General features: G+C 47.7%; 1 protein-coding gene across 1 annotated transcript in view; it reads right to left on the bottom strand.

The window, feature by feature from the left end:
- Positions 1 to 18,665, bottom strand: part of PPIL2 (peptidylprolyl isomerase like 2) — a 157,034-nt gene that overhangs the window by 2,499 nt on the left and 135,870 nt on the right. The window contains exon 20 of the mRNA XM_063964777.1: positions 13,186 to 13,328. Within this exon, the coding sequence (XP_063820847.1) occupies positions 13,186 to 13,328 (143 nt within the window). The remainder of the gene's footprint in view (positions 1 to 13,185; positions 13,329 to 18,665) is intronic.

Here is an 18,665-nt window from a genome sequence, read left to right as displayed (position 1 = left end):
CCAACCTTGTTGGCCGCATACAGAACAAATAGAGCTTCAGTCTTCCTGATCCTAGCTGTTCTGGACACATAAATCTTCAAAGCCCTGACCACATCCAGGGACTCGGAATCCCCCAAGTCCCGCGTAGCCACAGGCACGACAATAGGTTGGTTCATATGAAAAGATGAGACCACCTTTGGCAGAAATTGAGGACGAGTCCTCAATTCTGCCCTATCCACATGAAAAACCAGGTAGGGGCTTTTATATGACTAAGCCGCCAATTCCGAAACACGCCTTGCCGAAGCCACGGCCAATAACATAACCACTTTCCAAGTGAGATATTTCAATTCCACCGTCTTGAGTGGTTCAAACCAAGGTGACTTCAGGAAACTTAATACCACGTTAAGATCCCAAGGCGCCACCGGAGGTACAAAGGGAGGCTGAATATACAGTACCCACTTCACAAATGTCTGTACTTCAGGAAGAGAAGCAAATTCTTTTTGGAAGAAAATGGATAAGGCCGAAATTTGGACCTTTATGGACCCTAATTTTAGGCCCAAATTTACTCCCGTTTGCAGGAAGTGAAGCAGACGGCCCAAATGGAACTCCTCCGTAGGAGCAGTTCTGGCCTCACACCAAGACACATATTTTCGCCATATACAGTGATAATGTTTCGATGTCACGTCCTTCCTAGCCTTGATCAGGGTAGGAATGACCTCCTCCGGAATACCTTTTTCCGCTAGGATCCGGCGTTCAACCGCCATGCCGTCAAACACAGCCGCGGTAAGTCTTGGAACAGACAGGGCACCTGCTGCAGCAGATCCTGCCTTAGGGGAAGAGGCCACGGATCTTCGGTGAGCAACTCTTGCAGATCCGGATACCAAGTCCTTCGTGGCCAATCCGGAACAATGAGGATTGTTCTGACTCCTCTTAGCCTTATTATTCTCAACACCTTGGGTATGTGTGGTAGAGGAGGGAACACATAGACCGATCTGAACACCCAAGGTGTCACTAAAGCGTCTACCGCTACCGCCTGATGGTCCCTGGACCTGGCGCAATACCGCTTTAGCTTTTTGTTGAGACGGGACGCCATCATGTCTATCTGAGGCAGTCCCCACAGACCCACGATCTGTGCGAAGACTTCTGGATGAAGTCCCCACTCTCCCGGATGCAGGTCGTGCCTGCTGAGGAAGTCCGCTTCCCAGTTGTCCACCCCCGGGATGAATACTGCTGATAGGGCACTTACATGGCCTTCCGCCCAGCGAAGAATCCTGGTCGCTTCTGCCATGGCCACTCTGCTCCTTGTGCCGCCTTGGCGGTTTACATGAGCTACTGCTGTGACATTGTCTGACTGAATCAGAACCGGTTTGTCTCGAAGCAATGCCTCCGCTTGGCGTAGGGCGTTGTATATGGCCCTCAACTCCAGGACGTTGATGTGGAGACCAGTCTCTAGATTTGACCAGAGACCTTGGAAATTTCTTCCCAGTGTGACTGCTCCCCAACCTCGGAGGCTTGCGTCCGTGGTCACCAGGATCCAGTCCTGAATTCCGAACCTGCGGCCTTCTAGGAGGTGAGCACTGTGCAGCCACCACAGGAGAGATACCCTGGCTCTGGGAGACAGGGTGATCTTCCCCAGGACACGCGTGCAATGATGTACTGAAACCGTTTTTAGCTTTAATAGGTTCCTGACCAGGGATATGAGCTCCTGAGTCTTTTCCATCGGAAGAAAAACCTTTTTCTGGTCTGTGTCTAGAATCAGACCCAGAAAGGTCAGGAGCGTTGTAGGGACTAGCTGGGACTTCGGTAAATTGAGAATCCAGCCGTGCCCCTGCAACATCCTCACCGACAGCGACACGCTGTCCAGCAACTTCTCCCGAGATCTCGCCTTTATGAGGAGATCGTCCAAGTATGGGATAATTGTGACCCCCTGCTTGCGCAGGAGCACCATCATTTCCGCCATTACCTTGGTGAAAATTCTCGGGGCTGTGGAAAGCCCAAACGGCAACGTCTGAATTTGGTAATGACAGTCCTGTACTGCAAATCTCAGGAACGCCTGATGAGGAGGGAAAATCGGAACATGAAGGTATGCATCCTTTATGTCCAGGGACACCATCCAATGCCCCCCCTCCAGGCTGGCGATGACCGCTCTGAGCAATTCCATCTTGAACTTGAACTTTTTCAAGTACAAGTTCAGGGATTTTAGATTCAAAATGGGCCTGACCGAACCGTCCGGTTTCGGGACCACAAACAGGGTTGAGTAATACCCCTTTCCTTGCTGGAGAAGAGGAACTTTGACTATCACCTGTTGAAGATACAATTTTTGAATTGCAGTCAACACTAACTCTCTCTCTGACGGGGAAGCTGGCAAAGCCGATTTGAAAAACCGGCGAGGAGGCACATCTTCGAATTCCAGCCTGTATCCCTGAGAAAATCTCTATAGCCCAGGGATCCACCTGTGAGTGAACCCAGACCTGGCTGAAAAATCGAAGACGCGCCCCCACTTGAGCTGACTCCCCCCGGGAAGCCCCAGCGTCATGCGGTGGACTTTGCAGATGTAGGGGAGGACTTCTGCTCCTGGGAACTAGCTGCATGCAGCTTTTTTTCCCCTTGCCTTTTCCTCTGGCAAGGGAGGACGATCCCCGTACCTTCTTGCTTTTATTGGAACGAAAGGACTACATTTGATAATGAGGTGCCTGTTTAGTATGCTGCGGGGGGACATAAGGTAAGAAATTCGATTTACCGGCCGTAGCAGTAGAGACAAGGTCTGAGAGGCCTTCGCCAAACAACTCCTCCGCCTTGTAAGGTAACGACTCCATATGCCGCTTTGAGTCGGCATCCCCCGTCCACTGTCGGGTCCACAGGAGTCGCCTAGCAGAAATAGACATAGCATTTACTCTGGAGCTTAGTAAACAAATGTCTCTTTGAGCATCCCTCATATATAAAGCAGCATCTTTGATATGCTCTAGGGTCATTAGAATGGAATCCTTACCTAGGGTTTCAAGTTCCGTAGATAAGGAATCTGTCCATGCTGCAATAGCACTACACACCCAGGCCGATGCCATAGCTGGTCTAACGATAGTACCGGAATGTGTGTAAATGTGCTTCATGGTAGCCTCCTGCTTACGATCAGCAGGATCCTTGAGGGAAGCTGTATCCTGAGAAGGCAGTGCCACCTTCTTGGATAAGCGTGTCAGCGCCTTGTCTACCTTCGGCGAAGATTCCCATCGTATCCTGTACTTTTGTGGAAAGGGGTACGCCATAAGAATCCTTTTGGGAACTTGTAGTCTCCTATCTGGAGATTCCCAAGCCTTTTCGCACAAGTCGCTTAGTTCAAATGAGGGCGGAAAAGTGACCTCAGGCTTTTTCCCTTTATACAGGTGTACCCTCGTGTCAGGGACAGGGGGTTCCTCAGTGATATGCAAAACCTCTTTAATGGCCATAATCATGTAACGAATACCTTTCGCCACCTTTGACTGTAATTTTGCATCCTCATAGTCGACACTAGAGTCAGTCTCTGTGTCGGTATCTGTGTCAGTGATCTGGGATATGGTGCGTTTTTGAGACCCCGAAGGTCCTGATGCCACAGGGACAGGTATGGTCCGACTACCTGACTGATCCCTAGCTTCAGCCTTGTCTAATCGTTTATGCAGTAAATTTACATTTGTATTCAAGACATTCCACATATCCACCCAGTCCGGTGTCGGCGTTGCCGACGGCGACCTGACCATCATGCACTCCCCCTCCTCCTTAGGCGAGCCTTCCTCGTCAAATATGCCGACACACACGTACCGACACACTTCACACACACACAGGGAATCTCTTTTCTGAAGACAGGTTCCCCCTGAGGCCCTTTGGAGAGACAGAGAGAGAGTATGCCAGCACACACCCCAGCGCTATATGTCCCTGGAGAAAAACACAGAATGTTTACCCAGTAGCGCTGCTGTAGTGTATAAACGCCAATAATGTGCCCCCCCCTCTACTTTAAAACCCCCTTTCACCATGTGTCAAGCAGGGGAGATTCCTCTCAGCGGTGCTGTGTAGAGAAAATGGCGCTGGCGAGTGCTGAGGGAGAAGCCCCGCCCCCCTCGGCGGCAGGCTTCTATCCCGCTCAAACTTATTAAAAAATGGCGGGGGCTCTTTTATATACATGTACAGTGCCCACCTGTACATGTATATACACTTTTGCCATAGGAGAGGTGTTTTATTGCTGCCCAGGGCGCCCCCCCTGCGCCCTTACAGTGAACGGAGTGTGTGAGGTGTAGCGGAGCAATGACGCACAGCTGCAGTGCTGTGCGTTACCTCTGTGAAGCACCGAAGGCTTCTGCCGCCTGTGACGTCTTCTGTCTTCGTTTCTTCTGGCTCTGTGAGGAGAACGGCGGCGCGGCTCTGGGGTGAACGCCCAGGACGAACCTGTGTTCATTCCCTCTGGAGCTAATGGTATCCAGTAGCCGAGGAAGCAGAGCCTAACATTTAAGTAGGTCTGCTCCTCTCTCCTCAGTCCCTCGATGCAGGGAGCCTGTTGCCAGCAGTGCTCCCTGAAAAAGAGAAAAAAAATCCTAACAAAAATGCTTTCTAAGCAGGAAACTCAGGAGAGCTCCCTGCAGTGCACCCATTCTCCTCTGGGCACAGTGTAAAACTGAGGTCTGGAGGAGGGGCATAGAGGGAGGAGCCAGTGCACACCCAGAATCCTAAAGTCTTTCTTAAAGTGCCCTATCTCCTGCGGAGCCAGTCTATTCCCCATTGTCCTTACGGAGTCCCCAGCATCCTCTAGGACGTTAGAGAAAAGTAAAACAACTCATTAGAGTAAATTCAAATAAAACACAAAGACCCTAGGAGGAGTGCACCCAGATGAGTTGCATATGAAACCTTTAGCTGTCAGTTTTATTTACAAATGTTGCATAAAACAAGTCATTCATCCTAGTGAACTAGTAGAGCAGTAGTTCCTACCTTACCCAAGCTAGAGTGCAGTGAATGGGGGAAGGCCACGCTGGGAGCCCAATGTAGCCAAGCGCAGAGTTTACAGGAATCCTGCAGGAGTGCACTGAGTTGTCTCTGTGTTGCAAAAACCCGTACCCCATCTGCTAACAGGTTGCGTAAAATGTATCAGACAGGCTGAACAACTGTGCGTGAAAAGTTTTCACTATCTGCAGTAGTAGAACTACCAAAAAACCTCCTTTGTTCCTTTGAGATGCCTGTAACTGCTGTGTTGGGGCCAGCTCCCTGCCTCGGAGCAGTGAGAAGAACCCAGCATGAATAAGCAGTCAGGACTGGAGAACAGGAGGAGCCAGCCAACGTAACCAACAAATAGGTTCTGCAACAGCTACACACACCCATAAGCCTAAGCAATTATTTCCAGGTGCTAAAAAGACTGATGGTGGAAGCAAAATTCTCCCACAGATAGGGCCACCAGGTCCAAGTGCATTTCACACTTGCAGTTAGTGCAAGATAAGCAGCATTAGTAGGAGTGATCGAGAACGTCAGCATAAACCAGTAATCTCCCAGCCAGGTGGCAGTCACAACAATATATACTAGGGCCAAGCAATAAAGGGAATATTAGCATTTTAAATAATCAAAATTATTAGGAAACCCTGCTGTGCTTTGGATTTCAATTGTTTGAGTTTTTACAAATGTGATGCCACCTAAGCTTTTAATTTAATGTATGCTTTTATAAAATCATTGAAACACGACCTGTGCTGATCACAGCTGCCCACAGATGCATGACAACACCTTGGGTTCTTACAACAATTTGCATCAGTTTAACAATGTAGGGGTCTATTTTCTAAGCCTTGGAGAGAGATAAAGTATCAAACAACCAGCTCCTTACTGTTATCAGTGATTTGGTGGGGGCAGCTTTGGTTGATGGAGAACAAATGTTGGATTGGAGTGGGTGTACACTAAGGAGGCAAGGTGGTTGTACAGCATCCACTCAAAGCGCTTGGAGACATAGTGGAGGGACAGCAACTAGAGAAGGGGGAAGGGTCAACACCAGGTTGTGGTTAAGAATGAGGGGAAGTTACCAGGGAAGAAAGATGAATTAACCAGGTGGGCAATGTGAGAGCATGCCTCAGGGAAGGTGGGAGGGGGTGGCGTTATGAGGACAGGTAGTGGGTTGAAAGGAGAGTGTGGGCTTCAGGGGAAAAGGATAACAAAGCTGTTTGCCCTTGTTGTGGGGGAAGGGGATAGGGAGGAATGGGATCGTATGGTTGATGGATATTTTGGAGGTAAAGTGTGTGGCAAATACAAGCCTTCTGAAGGAAGGTGAGAAGTGGATGGAGAGGAGGGAGTTCAAGGTAGCAAACATAGTAGACTTAGGGGCAGATGTACTAAACGTTATCTCTCTCCAAGGCTAAGTAAGTAGACTCAGTTCCTTTTTTTGTATACCAGGTTGTGTTTGAGTGTGCCGTTTGTTTCCCATGTTTTAATTTTCCAGTTATAAGATTACAAATTAAAACTAGAAAAAAAAATGCTGACACAATACTGCCAAACTGATGATCCCAGCACAACAGCAAGGAAAGGAGTTTCTCTATCCAGGTGCAGCTTAGCAGAGAACCCATCGGCACTGCGTACACCCCAGTGACAGCTGATTACGTGCTATGGGCAGCTGTGAGCACCGCAGGCACAAAACATTGAGGCTTTTCTCTAGGGAACAACTCCTCGTAGTGAAAAAACATAGTGCAATAAGAACTGAAGACACCTGGCCCACTTCTTATTGAAGGGGTCATTTTACGAAACTAAATACAAAACAAAAAAAACTTACCAATATTAAATCAGGTGATAAAATAACCAAAAAGGAAACTGGTTTTCTCTTTCATCCACCAGGGGACACTGGAACAGCATTATACAGTAGGGGTGTGAAGCTTGCAACCGGAGGTGTGGCACAATCTAAAATTAAACATTGTCTGCACAGCCGGCTCCTCCCCCTTCACATCCCTCATGCCTCAGTTTTGAAAAATTGTGCTAGGAGCAAAGAAGCACATGGGAGCTCTGCTCCATAAAGAATTTTTTTTTTTGTTAGTGTTTTGTCATTAAGACAAAATTGGCCCAATCTCTCCTATCTAAAAGGAGGTTGCAGGCTTTATCAAAAGAAAAAGGTGCCCAATCCCTCCTAAATGAAAGGAGGGTGCAGGCTTTACTAACAGAAGTTCGGACTACGTCAACCTACTAAAAGGGGGACAAGTGTCTTCAGAATTGAGAGACAAGGGATCCCAGCTAAAGGGATCTACATCTCTCAACTGGAAAATCCGATGCAACATCAGGATTACAAGTACAGTGAGTACTGGTGGTAACAAGACCTAGTTCGTATAGTCCCAAGGAGCTCCTATACCCTAATGGTTAGGGCTCCCGTCCTGCAGCTCAGCTTACGGTTTAATTACCCTGTTTAACTACAGCACAGAGCGCGCTGCTGCCTTCTCGCTAACACTGACAGTCTAGCAGTGCAGCTTCCCCTGCTCCCCCCCCCCCTCCTCCCTCCACTGGCTCTGTCAGTCTCTCCCACGGCTGGCAGCCACTGCATCCATCTCCCTATGCCGCTCTTAGCGTACACTGTCCCACGCACCCTTCCTCCGGCTCTCAGTGTCTCCCGCGGCTGGAAGCCGCGGCATCCAGCTCTCCCTTTGCCGCTCTTGGCGTACACTGTCCCACGCGCCCTTCCTCCATCAGCACATCAAGCGGAGGTTCGGCAGGGGGATAGTGATGCGCGCGGCAAGGGACCCGGTTTTATCCGCGCTGGGCGTTACGGTACCCGGGAGGGCAGTAAGGACCCAGAGCGCGGGAGGAGGCAAGAGAGGAGCAGTGACTCCAGCATACAGTGGGACCTGGGCTCCAGCCACCGATACGAAGTATCCACAGTATTGTGGTTTAACACAGCGATGCTCAGGTAAAGCCCTGAGTTAGAGGCCACAGAGTATGTAATTTTATAAACACTGGGTTTAGATGAGATGTACTTTAATTTTCAGTGGTGACCATTTTTAAATAAGTTCAAGGCGCCAGAATGCTGAACAGTAGGGCTATACACCTCAGTGGTGCCATATTTCCTGGCCAGTCAGATCAGGGGGAGGGGTTTTATTATTGAATATTTACTCCCTCTGCTGGCTGCTTGTAGATAGACTGATGCAGAGGATTTTCCATGCGTTTCAATCAGACATGCTAAACATGTTACACTTAATTTTCAATGTACTTCTAACAAAGATCCTGTGAAAATAATGGGAACGACTGGATATCAACCGCGACCTCAGAACTGAATCACAGTTGGGTGTAACGCGGTTTGCAACGAGGCTGTTGTTTAAAATCATTTTTATTTATTTATTTTCTCAATGAAGCCAGCCAGGTGAATCCAGTGTACATTTGTTCCCGTCATCCACTACGGTATTCCGTTGCCTATTGTAAAGATAAAATACACTGCAATGTATTCTGTGGGGGTGCATTTTCAACATCAATGCACAAACCAAGCACGCTAAGCCATATTACCAGCATGTTAAGTCCAGTTACCTTTGGCGTACATCTGATATAGATGTATATACATAATGTCTCCAACGGACGCTGCCGACAGGTCCGACGGAGGTGGGAGCTTCAGATATTGACACCCAATTCAACGCTACCTGTATCAGCAGTTGGTGGTTTTGTAGGTGATAGTTGGAGTATTTATATTAATAAATTGTTTATTTTTCAGCGGTTTTGAAAATACTCTTCAGAGCTCCCAATATTCCTACGGCTTTCCTCCTCCTATTCTCACAGGTGAAAATCCGGCTGAGTGGTATGTATATGTTTATCCAAGTAAAAAGGAAGGAGTTGCTCAAATCAATGAGCAATACGGTAAACAGCCCGGGGGTGCGCAACAGTTGACAACGGGCAGACAACTTTTAAGTATGGGCTGAGGACCCATCCGAAACAGGGAGGAATTCAGAGTTAGAATTACTCCGTCCACACAGGTATAATACGATGGGCGAAAATGGTAATCCCCTTCCTACCCTAGCGTAAGAGTGGGGAGAGACGGTGGCTTCGTAACGGAGGGCGAACCGTTAGAGGCGAAAAAGAATTGAGGTAAAGAGTGGGCGGCCAGTAAAGGCTTCCAAGTTACCCAAACACAATTTTTGACTAGCAGAGCATATCTGAGAGTTAGCCATGTATACTTATCAGGCTACTAAGGAGGGTAGCATCCCGATCTCAGATATATTGCCTAATGGTTCGGTGACTAACAGAATTTCGGATCCCACAGATGGGCTTACCTCTGCCTAGTCTGTAAAGGGGACATTCTTATTTTTTATAGTCCCTCTGAAGAACAGGCATATGTAGTTTCTAATGGACATAGCGATCCAACCTCTAAGTGCAAGACCATCTCAAACGGACCTAGGATGTTCGTGTTTCGGTAAAGAGGCTAGAGTTACTGGTTTGGAAGACTTTTCCCTGGGAAGGGAAGCTTTCCTGGGTCCAAAAGAGAGTCAGACGGAATTTCTGCCTACCGGGTATCATACAACTGGGCCAATGGGCAGTAGAAGTGACTCTGGTCCTTTATTCAACTAGTTTGGTTCCCAGTCTGGTTCTGGTGGAGTCTCGGATAACAAAGACTGTTCCAAATAGCCAGTAATCAGGTCTCTACAAATTCTCACCTTAGACCTCCTATGGGGGGTAGGGGTTGGAAGGCGGAGACCGGGTCCGAGACTTGAAGAGGGTTTGTCTCCTTACATTAACAATAGACCTCTACAACGCCCAAGCTGTCAGTCTGTTCAAAAGCGATAGGAATTACAAAAATTCAGAACTTACTTCCAAATACCAGACGGTCAGACTGATACTCAATTTAAAAGTTTTTAACCAGTTCTAACGGCCTATAGACTCAAGATGGAATCAATCCAATCTGTCATTACTGGCCTAGAATAAGGGGAGTTCATGGTGTCTGGGGGCATTGAGAATGCATACCTTCAATATCCCGATTTGGACTCCTCACCAAACATACTTAGGAGTCATACTGGTGAAGGATCATTACCTGCTCTGAGCCTTGCCTTTCGGTGTATCTTTGGACCCGAGAATTTTTAGAAAGATCAGGGTGATATGGGTCGCAAGATTGAGAAGGTTAAGGGTCACGATCATATCTTATCTAGACGATCTGCTGATCAGGGCCTCCTCTCAGAACAGCTGGCAAAGATGCTCAGACGACCCATCATTTTCTCACTCAACATGGGTGGATTCTGGATTTCCAGAAATCCAACCTACTGCCAACTCAAGGGACTCAATTTCTAGGTCTCACAGAGAACAAGATCCATGACATACAGAGGCTGGTGGCTCAAGTATTACAGGCACAGATGGTTTCCCTACACCTGGGTGTGCATCTGCTAAGGAAGATGGTGGCTCTACAGTATGACAGATTACAGGAACCTCATTGCTCAGGGAGCAGGTTCGCACTAGTTTCTATAGCGCAAATTGCGGATTTTACACGGGTCCAACCTTCCCTAATTTGGTGGTCGTTACATAGAAATCTCGCAAAGCAGCCAGAGATTCGGCATTTGGGATTGGAGGATCCTCGCAACGGATGCCAGTCTCAGAGGTTGGAGTGCCGTCCCTGAGGAACATCGGTTTCAGAACAGAGGGACGTCACGAAAGAGCAGTCTATTCCATGGAGATTCTCGGGCTGGGTGCAATTACAATGTAACTTCTCTTAGCTGGAGGCTTAGTGATGGCTCACCACCTGCAGATGCAGTCGCACAATGTCACAACGATGGCATACATAAACCGTCCAGGAAGACCAAGACACAAGATGGCATTTTTATCTGGTTTTTGGGCAGAGAGGCGCAACAGCGTTCTTTCGGCATAGTTCTTTCCAGGAGTGGAGATCTGGGAACCAGGGTATCTCAGTCGCCAGGACGTGCATCCAAGAGAGTGGTGTCTACACCCAATAGTTTTCGAGATAGTTGTAGGAGGATGGGGCCTACCTCGAGTAGACCTCTTGGCATTACGACACAACCATAAACTGCCCAGGTATGTGACCAGAACTAGGAATACAGCAGCGGAAGCAATGGACGCATTGACACTTCCTTGGTTTTACAGAACCTTTTCTTCTCAGACCCAGGGTAATAATGGAGGCCAAAACGGATAAGAGTGTGGGCAATTCTCATTGCTCAAACTGGCCCCGCAGAGGTTGGTACTCTGATTTGAAGAGGCTACTAGCGGAAGATCCCTGGAGGCTACCTCAGCGGGATGACCTGCTATCACAGGGGCAGTTCCTCCACCCAGACTTGATCAGGTTGCGTTTAACGGAGTGGTAATTGAGTCCCGGATATGGTGAAAGACAGAAATACTAAATGTGGCTTTCCCTACAATGATAGCAGCTAGGAAGCCGGTCACTATTACAGTATATGGATGACAGCATAGACTGGTGTCAACGAGGGTTGGTTTCCAGGACTTTCTTTCGGGAGGTGCTGAGTATACAACCTCCTTTCCGTCCTCGCACGACGCCGTGGGACCTAACCTGGGGGTTGGCCTATATCAGATCGGCTTTAGAACCTTTAGAAAGAGCAGGATTGAGATGTCTCTCCTCGGCCAGACGGGTCTCTGTTTTGGGGGCTTTATTGTGTAAGAGTCCTTTTTCTAAATTTCGATTCAGACAGGGCGGAACTCAGTACGACAGAGTTCTTCCGAAGATAGTACAGGGTTTCAGGTAAACCAGCAAATTGTGGTTCCATCTTTTCACGGAGTTGCAGATGGGGACGTGTCTTTGAACGTTGTCAGAGATTTACGGATTTACGTACAGGTTATGTTGTACATCAGACAATAGGAACATTTTGTTTGTTTTATTATGATAGTACAAAGACAGGTTTGCCAGCATCTAAACAAATTTTAGCCAGATGGATTAGGCTTACTTTTCTGAAATAGTTATCCTGTGGGAACCGGGTTCAGGCTGGTACCCATACCACCGGATCCGTGGGTGCCTCCCGGGTGGCCGCCAGAGGTGCCTCTACTACTCAGCTTGGCAACGTGGTCATCAGCACATACGTTCACGAGATTCCACAAGTTTGATACGTTGCGTCCGGAGATTCTAAGTTCGGACGTTTAGTTTTGCAGGACTCTGACAGCACTCCCACCCTTGGGAGTAACTTTGGGACGTCCCCTACTGTATAATGCTGTTCCAGTGTCCCCTAGTGGATGAAAGAGAAAAGAGGATTTTGGTACTTACCGATAAATCCATTTCTCTGAATCCTCTAGGGGACACTGGACGCCCGCCTCGGTGCCGTCAGCCTGCTGTGTTCCATAACCAGTTCATGCAAGCAGCGTTAGTTTTCTGTTAACAGAATTCTTGGATGCCGTTTGAATTGTTGTACGGTGGGCTCCTCGCCATTGGTTGTAAGTCTCATGTCCTATTCTCTCGGTCAAATTTTCCAAACTGAGGGATGAGGGATGTGAAGGGGGAGGAGCCGGCTGTGCAGACAATGTTTAATTTTAGATTGTGCCACACCTCCGGGTTGCAAGCTTCACACCCCTACTGTATAATGCTGTTCCAGTGTCCCCTAGAGGATTCAGAGAAATGGATTTATCGGTAAGTACCAAAATCCTTTTTCCTTTTATACCATACAGCACCCATTTTCCTGACAGTGGATGTGATGTTGAGTAGGGAATAAAGCAAGAAATAGCAATTAACAGTGTACTTGGGCAAAACCACGTTGCAATGCAAGGTGAGCGAATACATTTTTTTTTTTTGCATGCAGGGTAAATACTGGCTGCTTTTACATGTATCCCACAAATGCTGGACAGATTTTTACAATGCAATTTAGATTTTAGTTTGTACAGGCCTCTCTCGCATCTAAATCTCTCTGCACATTTAATCTGCTCATCAAGGTCTTACCAAGGTGCAGTTATTTGGGGGTCTATTCATGAAGCAGTGAACAGAGTGGAGAGATGAGCCAGTGGAGAAGTTGCCCATGGCAACCAATCAGCTGCTCTGTATTATTTTATAGTATGCAAATTATAAATGTTACTTCAATTCTGATTGGTTGCCATGGGCAACTTCTACACACTTTTCACTGCTTCATGACTAGAACCCTTGGTATTTCTTACTTTATTCCCAGCTCAGAATCAGGCCCAGTATATGGTGAGTTTCGGTCACCGTGGCAGGGATGTATCTTTGGGAACTAGTGAAAAAAAACTTTTACAGACAGATCTGCTGATGAGTTCGCAAACGAGAGCTATAGCCTATCACTGGTGCTCTTATAGAATACGTACGCCACGGTTTTGTTGATATACTTTCCAATGCCTGAACGGTACATTTTGGGCTCTTGCATTTGATCCTTTTTAGGCAGCACAGCTTTTTCCTTCATTCGTTGTTCTTCTTCTGCTTTCTGAGCCTTCTCCCTCTCCAAAGCCACCTGTAAGTCAAAAGCAGAAGATATTAACCTGCAACAAGACAATACTGATAGTCCTACATTGCAGCTATACATAATCTTACTGTACAGGTGTGCTCATACCTTTAAAGAGCAGAACCTTTTTAAGTACCTAATTCAATGGACAGATATCTCATGAAACGGTCAGTAATGTCCCCTACAACCAGTCATGAACACCATTAACATCAGTAACATATTGTAAGAAGGATACTATGGGGTCTATTCATGAAGCAGTGAAAAGTGTGGAGAAGTGAGCCAATAGAGAAACTGCCCATAGCAACTAATCAGCTGCTACGTAAATTTTTACATAATGCATTTTATAGATGTTACATCAACACTGATTGGAGAGGTTGCGAAAAGCAACCACTGTCTCACTTCTCCACTCTTTTTACTTCCTCACCCTTTTCACTGCCTCATGAACAGACCCCTATGCCTGAAACACCTTCCCTTGAATACATTACAAAAAACAAAAACAAAAACAGAGATGCATGGCCAAGAATAAAACAGTGCAAGTATTAAAAGATATAGGTGGTATTAAATTTGCTCCGATAACTTCACAGCTATTGAATTCACCCCCTGCGTATTGCATTTTCGCCCCTTTTTAAAGGCATTTTTCACCAATGTTTCTTCACTTTTCTTTTTATAGCAAAAAGGCATTGGCAAAAAATGCTTAAAAATCGGCGAAAGTGGCCTGCGTTTTCTCCGGCGCATGTATGAAAACACGTGGATTCGCTGATCCACATGTTTTTTGCTCCTGCTGAATTTTTTGCCTAGGCAAAAAATTGGCCCTGCTATTGAATAGGGCGATTCCCCATTTGCCCTAAAAAAAATAGCGAAAAGTGCAGGTTTTTCGCCTAGGCAAAAAACCATCCCTAATTAAAATACCCCCTATAGGGGTCTATGTACTAAGCCCTGGAGAAAGATAAAGCGGACAGAGATAAACTACCAACCAACCAGCTATTAACGCATTTATCAAACACAGCCTGTAACATGGCAGTTAGGAGGTGATTGGCTGCTATTTTACATCCGTCCAACTTCATCTCTCTCCAAGGCTCAATACACAAACCCCATAGATATCAAAAGTATTACACAGCTAATCCCCATTACCATATAATGAATGCAGAATAATATATAATATTAAATGTAGAAATAAAATAAGATTTTACTCACCGGTAAATCTATTTCTCGTAGTCCGTAGTGGATGCTGGGGACTCCGTAAGGACCATGGGGAATAGCGGGCTCCGCAGGAGACTGGGCACTCTAAAGAAAGATTTAGTACTATCTGGTGTGCACTGGCTCCTCCCTCTATGCCCCTCCTCCAGACCTCAGTTAAGGAAACTGTGCCCGGAAGAGCAGACATTATAAGGAAAGGATTTTGGAATCCCGGGTAAGACTCATACCAGCCACACCAATCACACCGAACAACTTGTGATACACTTATCCAGCCAACAGTATGAACAACAACAGGGCATCAACAATGGATGCCAATATAACAACCCATTATTAAGCAATAACTATGTACACGTATTGCAGAAAGTCCGCACTAGGGACGGGCGCCCAGCATCCACTACGGACTACGAGAAATAGATTTACCGGTGAGTAAAATCTTATTTTCTCTAACGTCCTAGTGGATGCTGGGGACTCCGTAAGGACCATGGGGATTATACCAAAGCTCCCAAACGGGCGGGAGAGTGCGGATGACTCTGCAGCACCGAATAGGCAAACTCAAGGTCCTCCTCAGCCAGGGTATCAAACTTGTAGAATTTTGCAAATGTGTTTGAACCCGACCAAGTAGCAGCTCGGCAAAGCTGTAAAGCCGAGACCCCTCGGGCAGCCGCCCAAGAAGAGCCCACCTTCCTTGTGGAATGGGCTTTCACTGATTTTGGATGCGGCAATCCAGCCGCATAATGAGCCTGCTGAATCGTGTTACAGATCCAGCGGGCAACGGTTTGCTTTGAAGCAGGAGCCCCCAACTTGTTGGGGGCATATAGGATAAACAGCGAGTCAGTTTTCCTGACTCCAGCCGTTCTGGCTACATAAATCTTCAAAGCCCTGACTACATCTAGTAACCTGGAATCCTCCAAGTCACGAGTAGCCGCAGGCACCACAATAGGTTGGTTCAAATGAAAAGATGACACCACCTTTGGCAGAAATTGGGAACGAGTCCGCAATTCTGCCCTGTCCATATGAAAAACCAGATAGGGGCTTTTACATGACAAAGCCGCCAATTCTGACACACGCCTAGCCGAAGCTAAGGCCAATAGCATGACCACCTTCCACGTGAGATACTTCAGCTCCACGGTCTGGACCTTTATGGATCCCAACTTCAAGCCCATAGTCACTCCAGACTATAGAAAGTGCAGAAATCTGCCCAGTTGGAATTCCTCAGTAGGGGCCTTCCTGGCCTCACACCAAGCAACATATTTTCGCCATATGCGGTGATAATGCTTTGCTGTCACGTCCTTCTTAGCCTTTATCAGCGTAGGAATAACTTCCCCCGGAATGCCTTTTTCCGCTAGGATCCGGCGTTCAACCGCCATGCCGTCAAACGCAGCCGTGGTAAGTCTTGGAACAGGCAGGGCCCCTGTTGCAACAGGTCCTGTCTGAGAGGCAGAGGCCATGGGTCCTCTGAGCATTTCTTGCAGTTCCGGATACCAAGGCCTTCTTGGCCAATCCGGAACAATGAGTATTGTTCTCACTCCTCTTCTTCTTACGATTCTCAGCACCTTGGGTATGAGAGGAAGAGGAGGAAACACATAGACCGACTGGAACACCCACGGTGTTACCAGGGCGTCCACAGCTATCGCCTGAGGGTCTCTTGACCTGGCGCAATACCGTTGTAGCTTTTTGTTGAGACGGGACGCCATCATGTCTACCTGTGGCAGTTCCCATCGATTTGTAATCTGAATGAAGACTTCGTGATGAAGTCCCCACTCTCCCGGGTGAAGGTCGTGCCTGCTGAGGAAGTCTGCTTCCCAGTTGTCCACCCACGGAATGAACACTGCTGACAGTGCTTGTACGGGATTCTCCGCCCACCGAAGAATCCTGGTGGCTTCCGCCATCGCGACTCTGCTTCTTGTGCCGCCCTGGCGGTTTACATGAGCCACCGCGGTGATGTTGTCTGACTTAATCAGCACCGGTTGGTTGCGAAGCAGGGGCTCCGCTTGACTCAGGGCGATGAATATGGCCCTTAGTTCCAGGATATTTATGTGCAGACAAGCCTCCTGACTTGACCACAACCGTTGGAAGTTTCTTCCCTGAGTGACTGCCCCCCACCCTCAGAGGCTCGCATCCGTGGTCACCAGGACCCAGTCCTGTATGCCGAACCTGCGGCCCTCGAGAAGGTGATCAGCCGATGCATCTGAAGATGCGATCCGGACCATTTGTCCAACAGATCCCATTGAGAGATCCTCGCATGGAACCTGCCGAAGGGAATGGCTTCGTACGATGCCACCATCTTTTCCAGGACTCGCGTGCAGTGATGCACAGACACCTGTTTCGGTTTTAAGAGGTCTCTGACTAGAGTCACAAGCTCCTGAGCCTTCTCCGTCGGGAGAAACACCTTCTTCTGGTCTGTGTCCAGAATCATGCCCAGAAAGGGCAGACGCGTCGTAGGAATCAGCTGCGACTTTGGGATATTCAGAATCCAGCCATGCTGTTGCAACACTTCCTGAGAGTGCGCTACGCTGATCTGCAACTGCTCCCTCGACCTCGCCTTTATGAGGAGATCGTCCAAGTATGGGATAACTGTGACTCCTTGCTTTCTCAGGATCACCATCATTTCTGCCATTACCTTGGTAAATATTCTCGGTGCCGTGGAGAGCCCAAACGGCAACGTCTGGAATTGGTAATGACAGTCCTGTACCACAAATCTGAGGTACTCCCGATGAGGCGGAGAAATGGGGACATGCAAGTAAGCATCCTTGATGTCCAGAGACACCATAAAATCCCCCTCTTCCAGGCTTGCAATGACCGCTCTGAGCGATTCCATTTTGAACTTTAATCTTTTCAAATAAATGTTCAGGGACTTTAAATTTAATATAGGTCTGACCGAACCATCCGGTTTCGGTACCACAAACATTGTGGAATAGTATCCCTTTCCCTGTTGAAGAAATAGCTTGTGAATTGTCGCTACCACTACTTCCCTTTCTATGGGGGAAGCTGGCAGGACCGATTTTAGGTAACGTTGAGGGGGCATCACCTCGAATTCCAGCTTGTATCCCTGAGTCACAATCTGTATAGCCCAGGGATCCACCTGTGAGCGAACCCACTGGTAGCTGAAATGTCGGAGACGCGCCCCCACCGCTCCTGGCTCCACCTGTGGAGCCCCAGCGTCATGCGGTGGATTTAGTGGAAGCCGGGGAGGACTTCTGTTCCTGGGAACTAGCTGTAAGGTGCAGCTTTTTTCCTCTACCCCTGCCTCTAGCAAGAAAGGAAGCACCTCCGACCTTCTTGCTTCTTTGTGCGCGAAAGGACTGCATTTGGTAATACGGTGCTTTCTTAGGTTGTGAGGGAATATATGGCAAAAAGTTTGACCCTCCCCAAACAATTCCTCACCCTTGTAAGGTAACACCTCCATGTGTTTTTTGGAGTCGGCATCACATGTCCACTGCCGAGTCCACAGGACCCTCCTGGCAGAAATTGACATTGCATTAATTCTAGAGCCCAGTAGGCAAATGTCCCTCTGGGCATCTCTCATATATAGGACAGTGTCTTTTATATGCCCCAGGGTCAGCATAATGGTATCCCTGTCCAAGGTATCCATTTCCTCAGACAGATTATCTGTCCACGCTGCTACAGCACTACACATCCACGCCGACGCAATTGCCGGCCTCAGTAGAGTCCCTGAATGTGTATAAACAGATTTCGGGATACTTTCCTGCTTTCTATCTGCAGGATCCTTTAGGGTGGCCGTATCCTGCGACGGCAGGGCCACCTTCTTAGATAAGCGTGTGAGAGCTTTATCTACCCTAGGGGAGGATTCCCAGCGCATCCTGTCCTCTGGCGGGAAAGGGTACGCCATAAGTAATCTTTTGGAAATCAGGACTTTCTTATCTGGGGAATCCCATGCTTTTTCACATGACTCATTTAACTCATGTGAAGGGGGAAAAGTTACCTCTTGCTTTTTCTCCCCATACATATAAACCCCACTTGTCAGGGACAGGGTTTACCTCCGATATGTGTAAAACATCCTTCATTGCTATAATCATGTAACGTATAGCTTTAGTCATTTTCGGTTGCAATTTTGCATCATCGTCGTCGACACTGGAGTCAGAATCCGTGTCGACATCTGTGTCAACCATTTTGGATAGTGGGCGCTTT

The sequence above is a fragment of the Pseudophryne corroboree genome, chromosome 1, assembly GCF_028390025.1.
Source record: "Pseudophryne corroboree isolate aPseCor3 chromosome 1, aPseCor3.hap2, whole genome shotgun sequence".
Lineage (NCBI taxonomy): Eukaryota > Metazoa > Chordata > Amphibia > Anura > Myobatrachidae > Pseudophryne > Pseudophryne corroboree.
The sequence above is the reverse complement of the archived record's forward strand: the minus strand, read 5'-3'. Positions and strand labels throughout refer to the sequence as shown.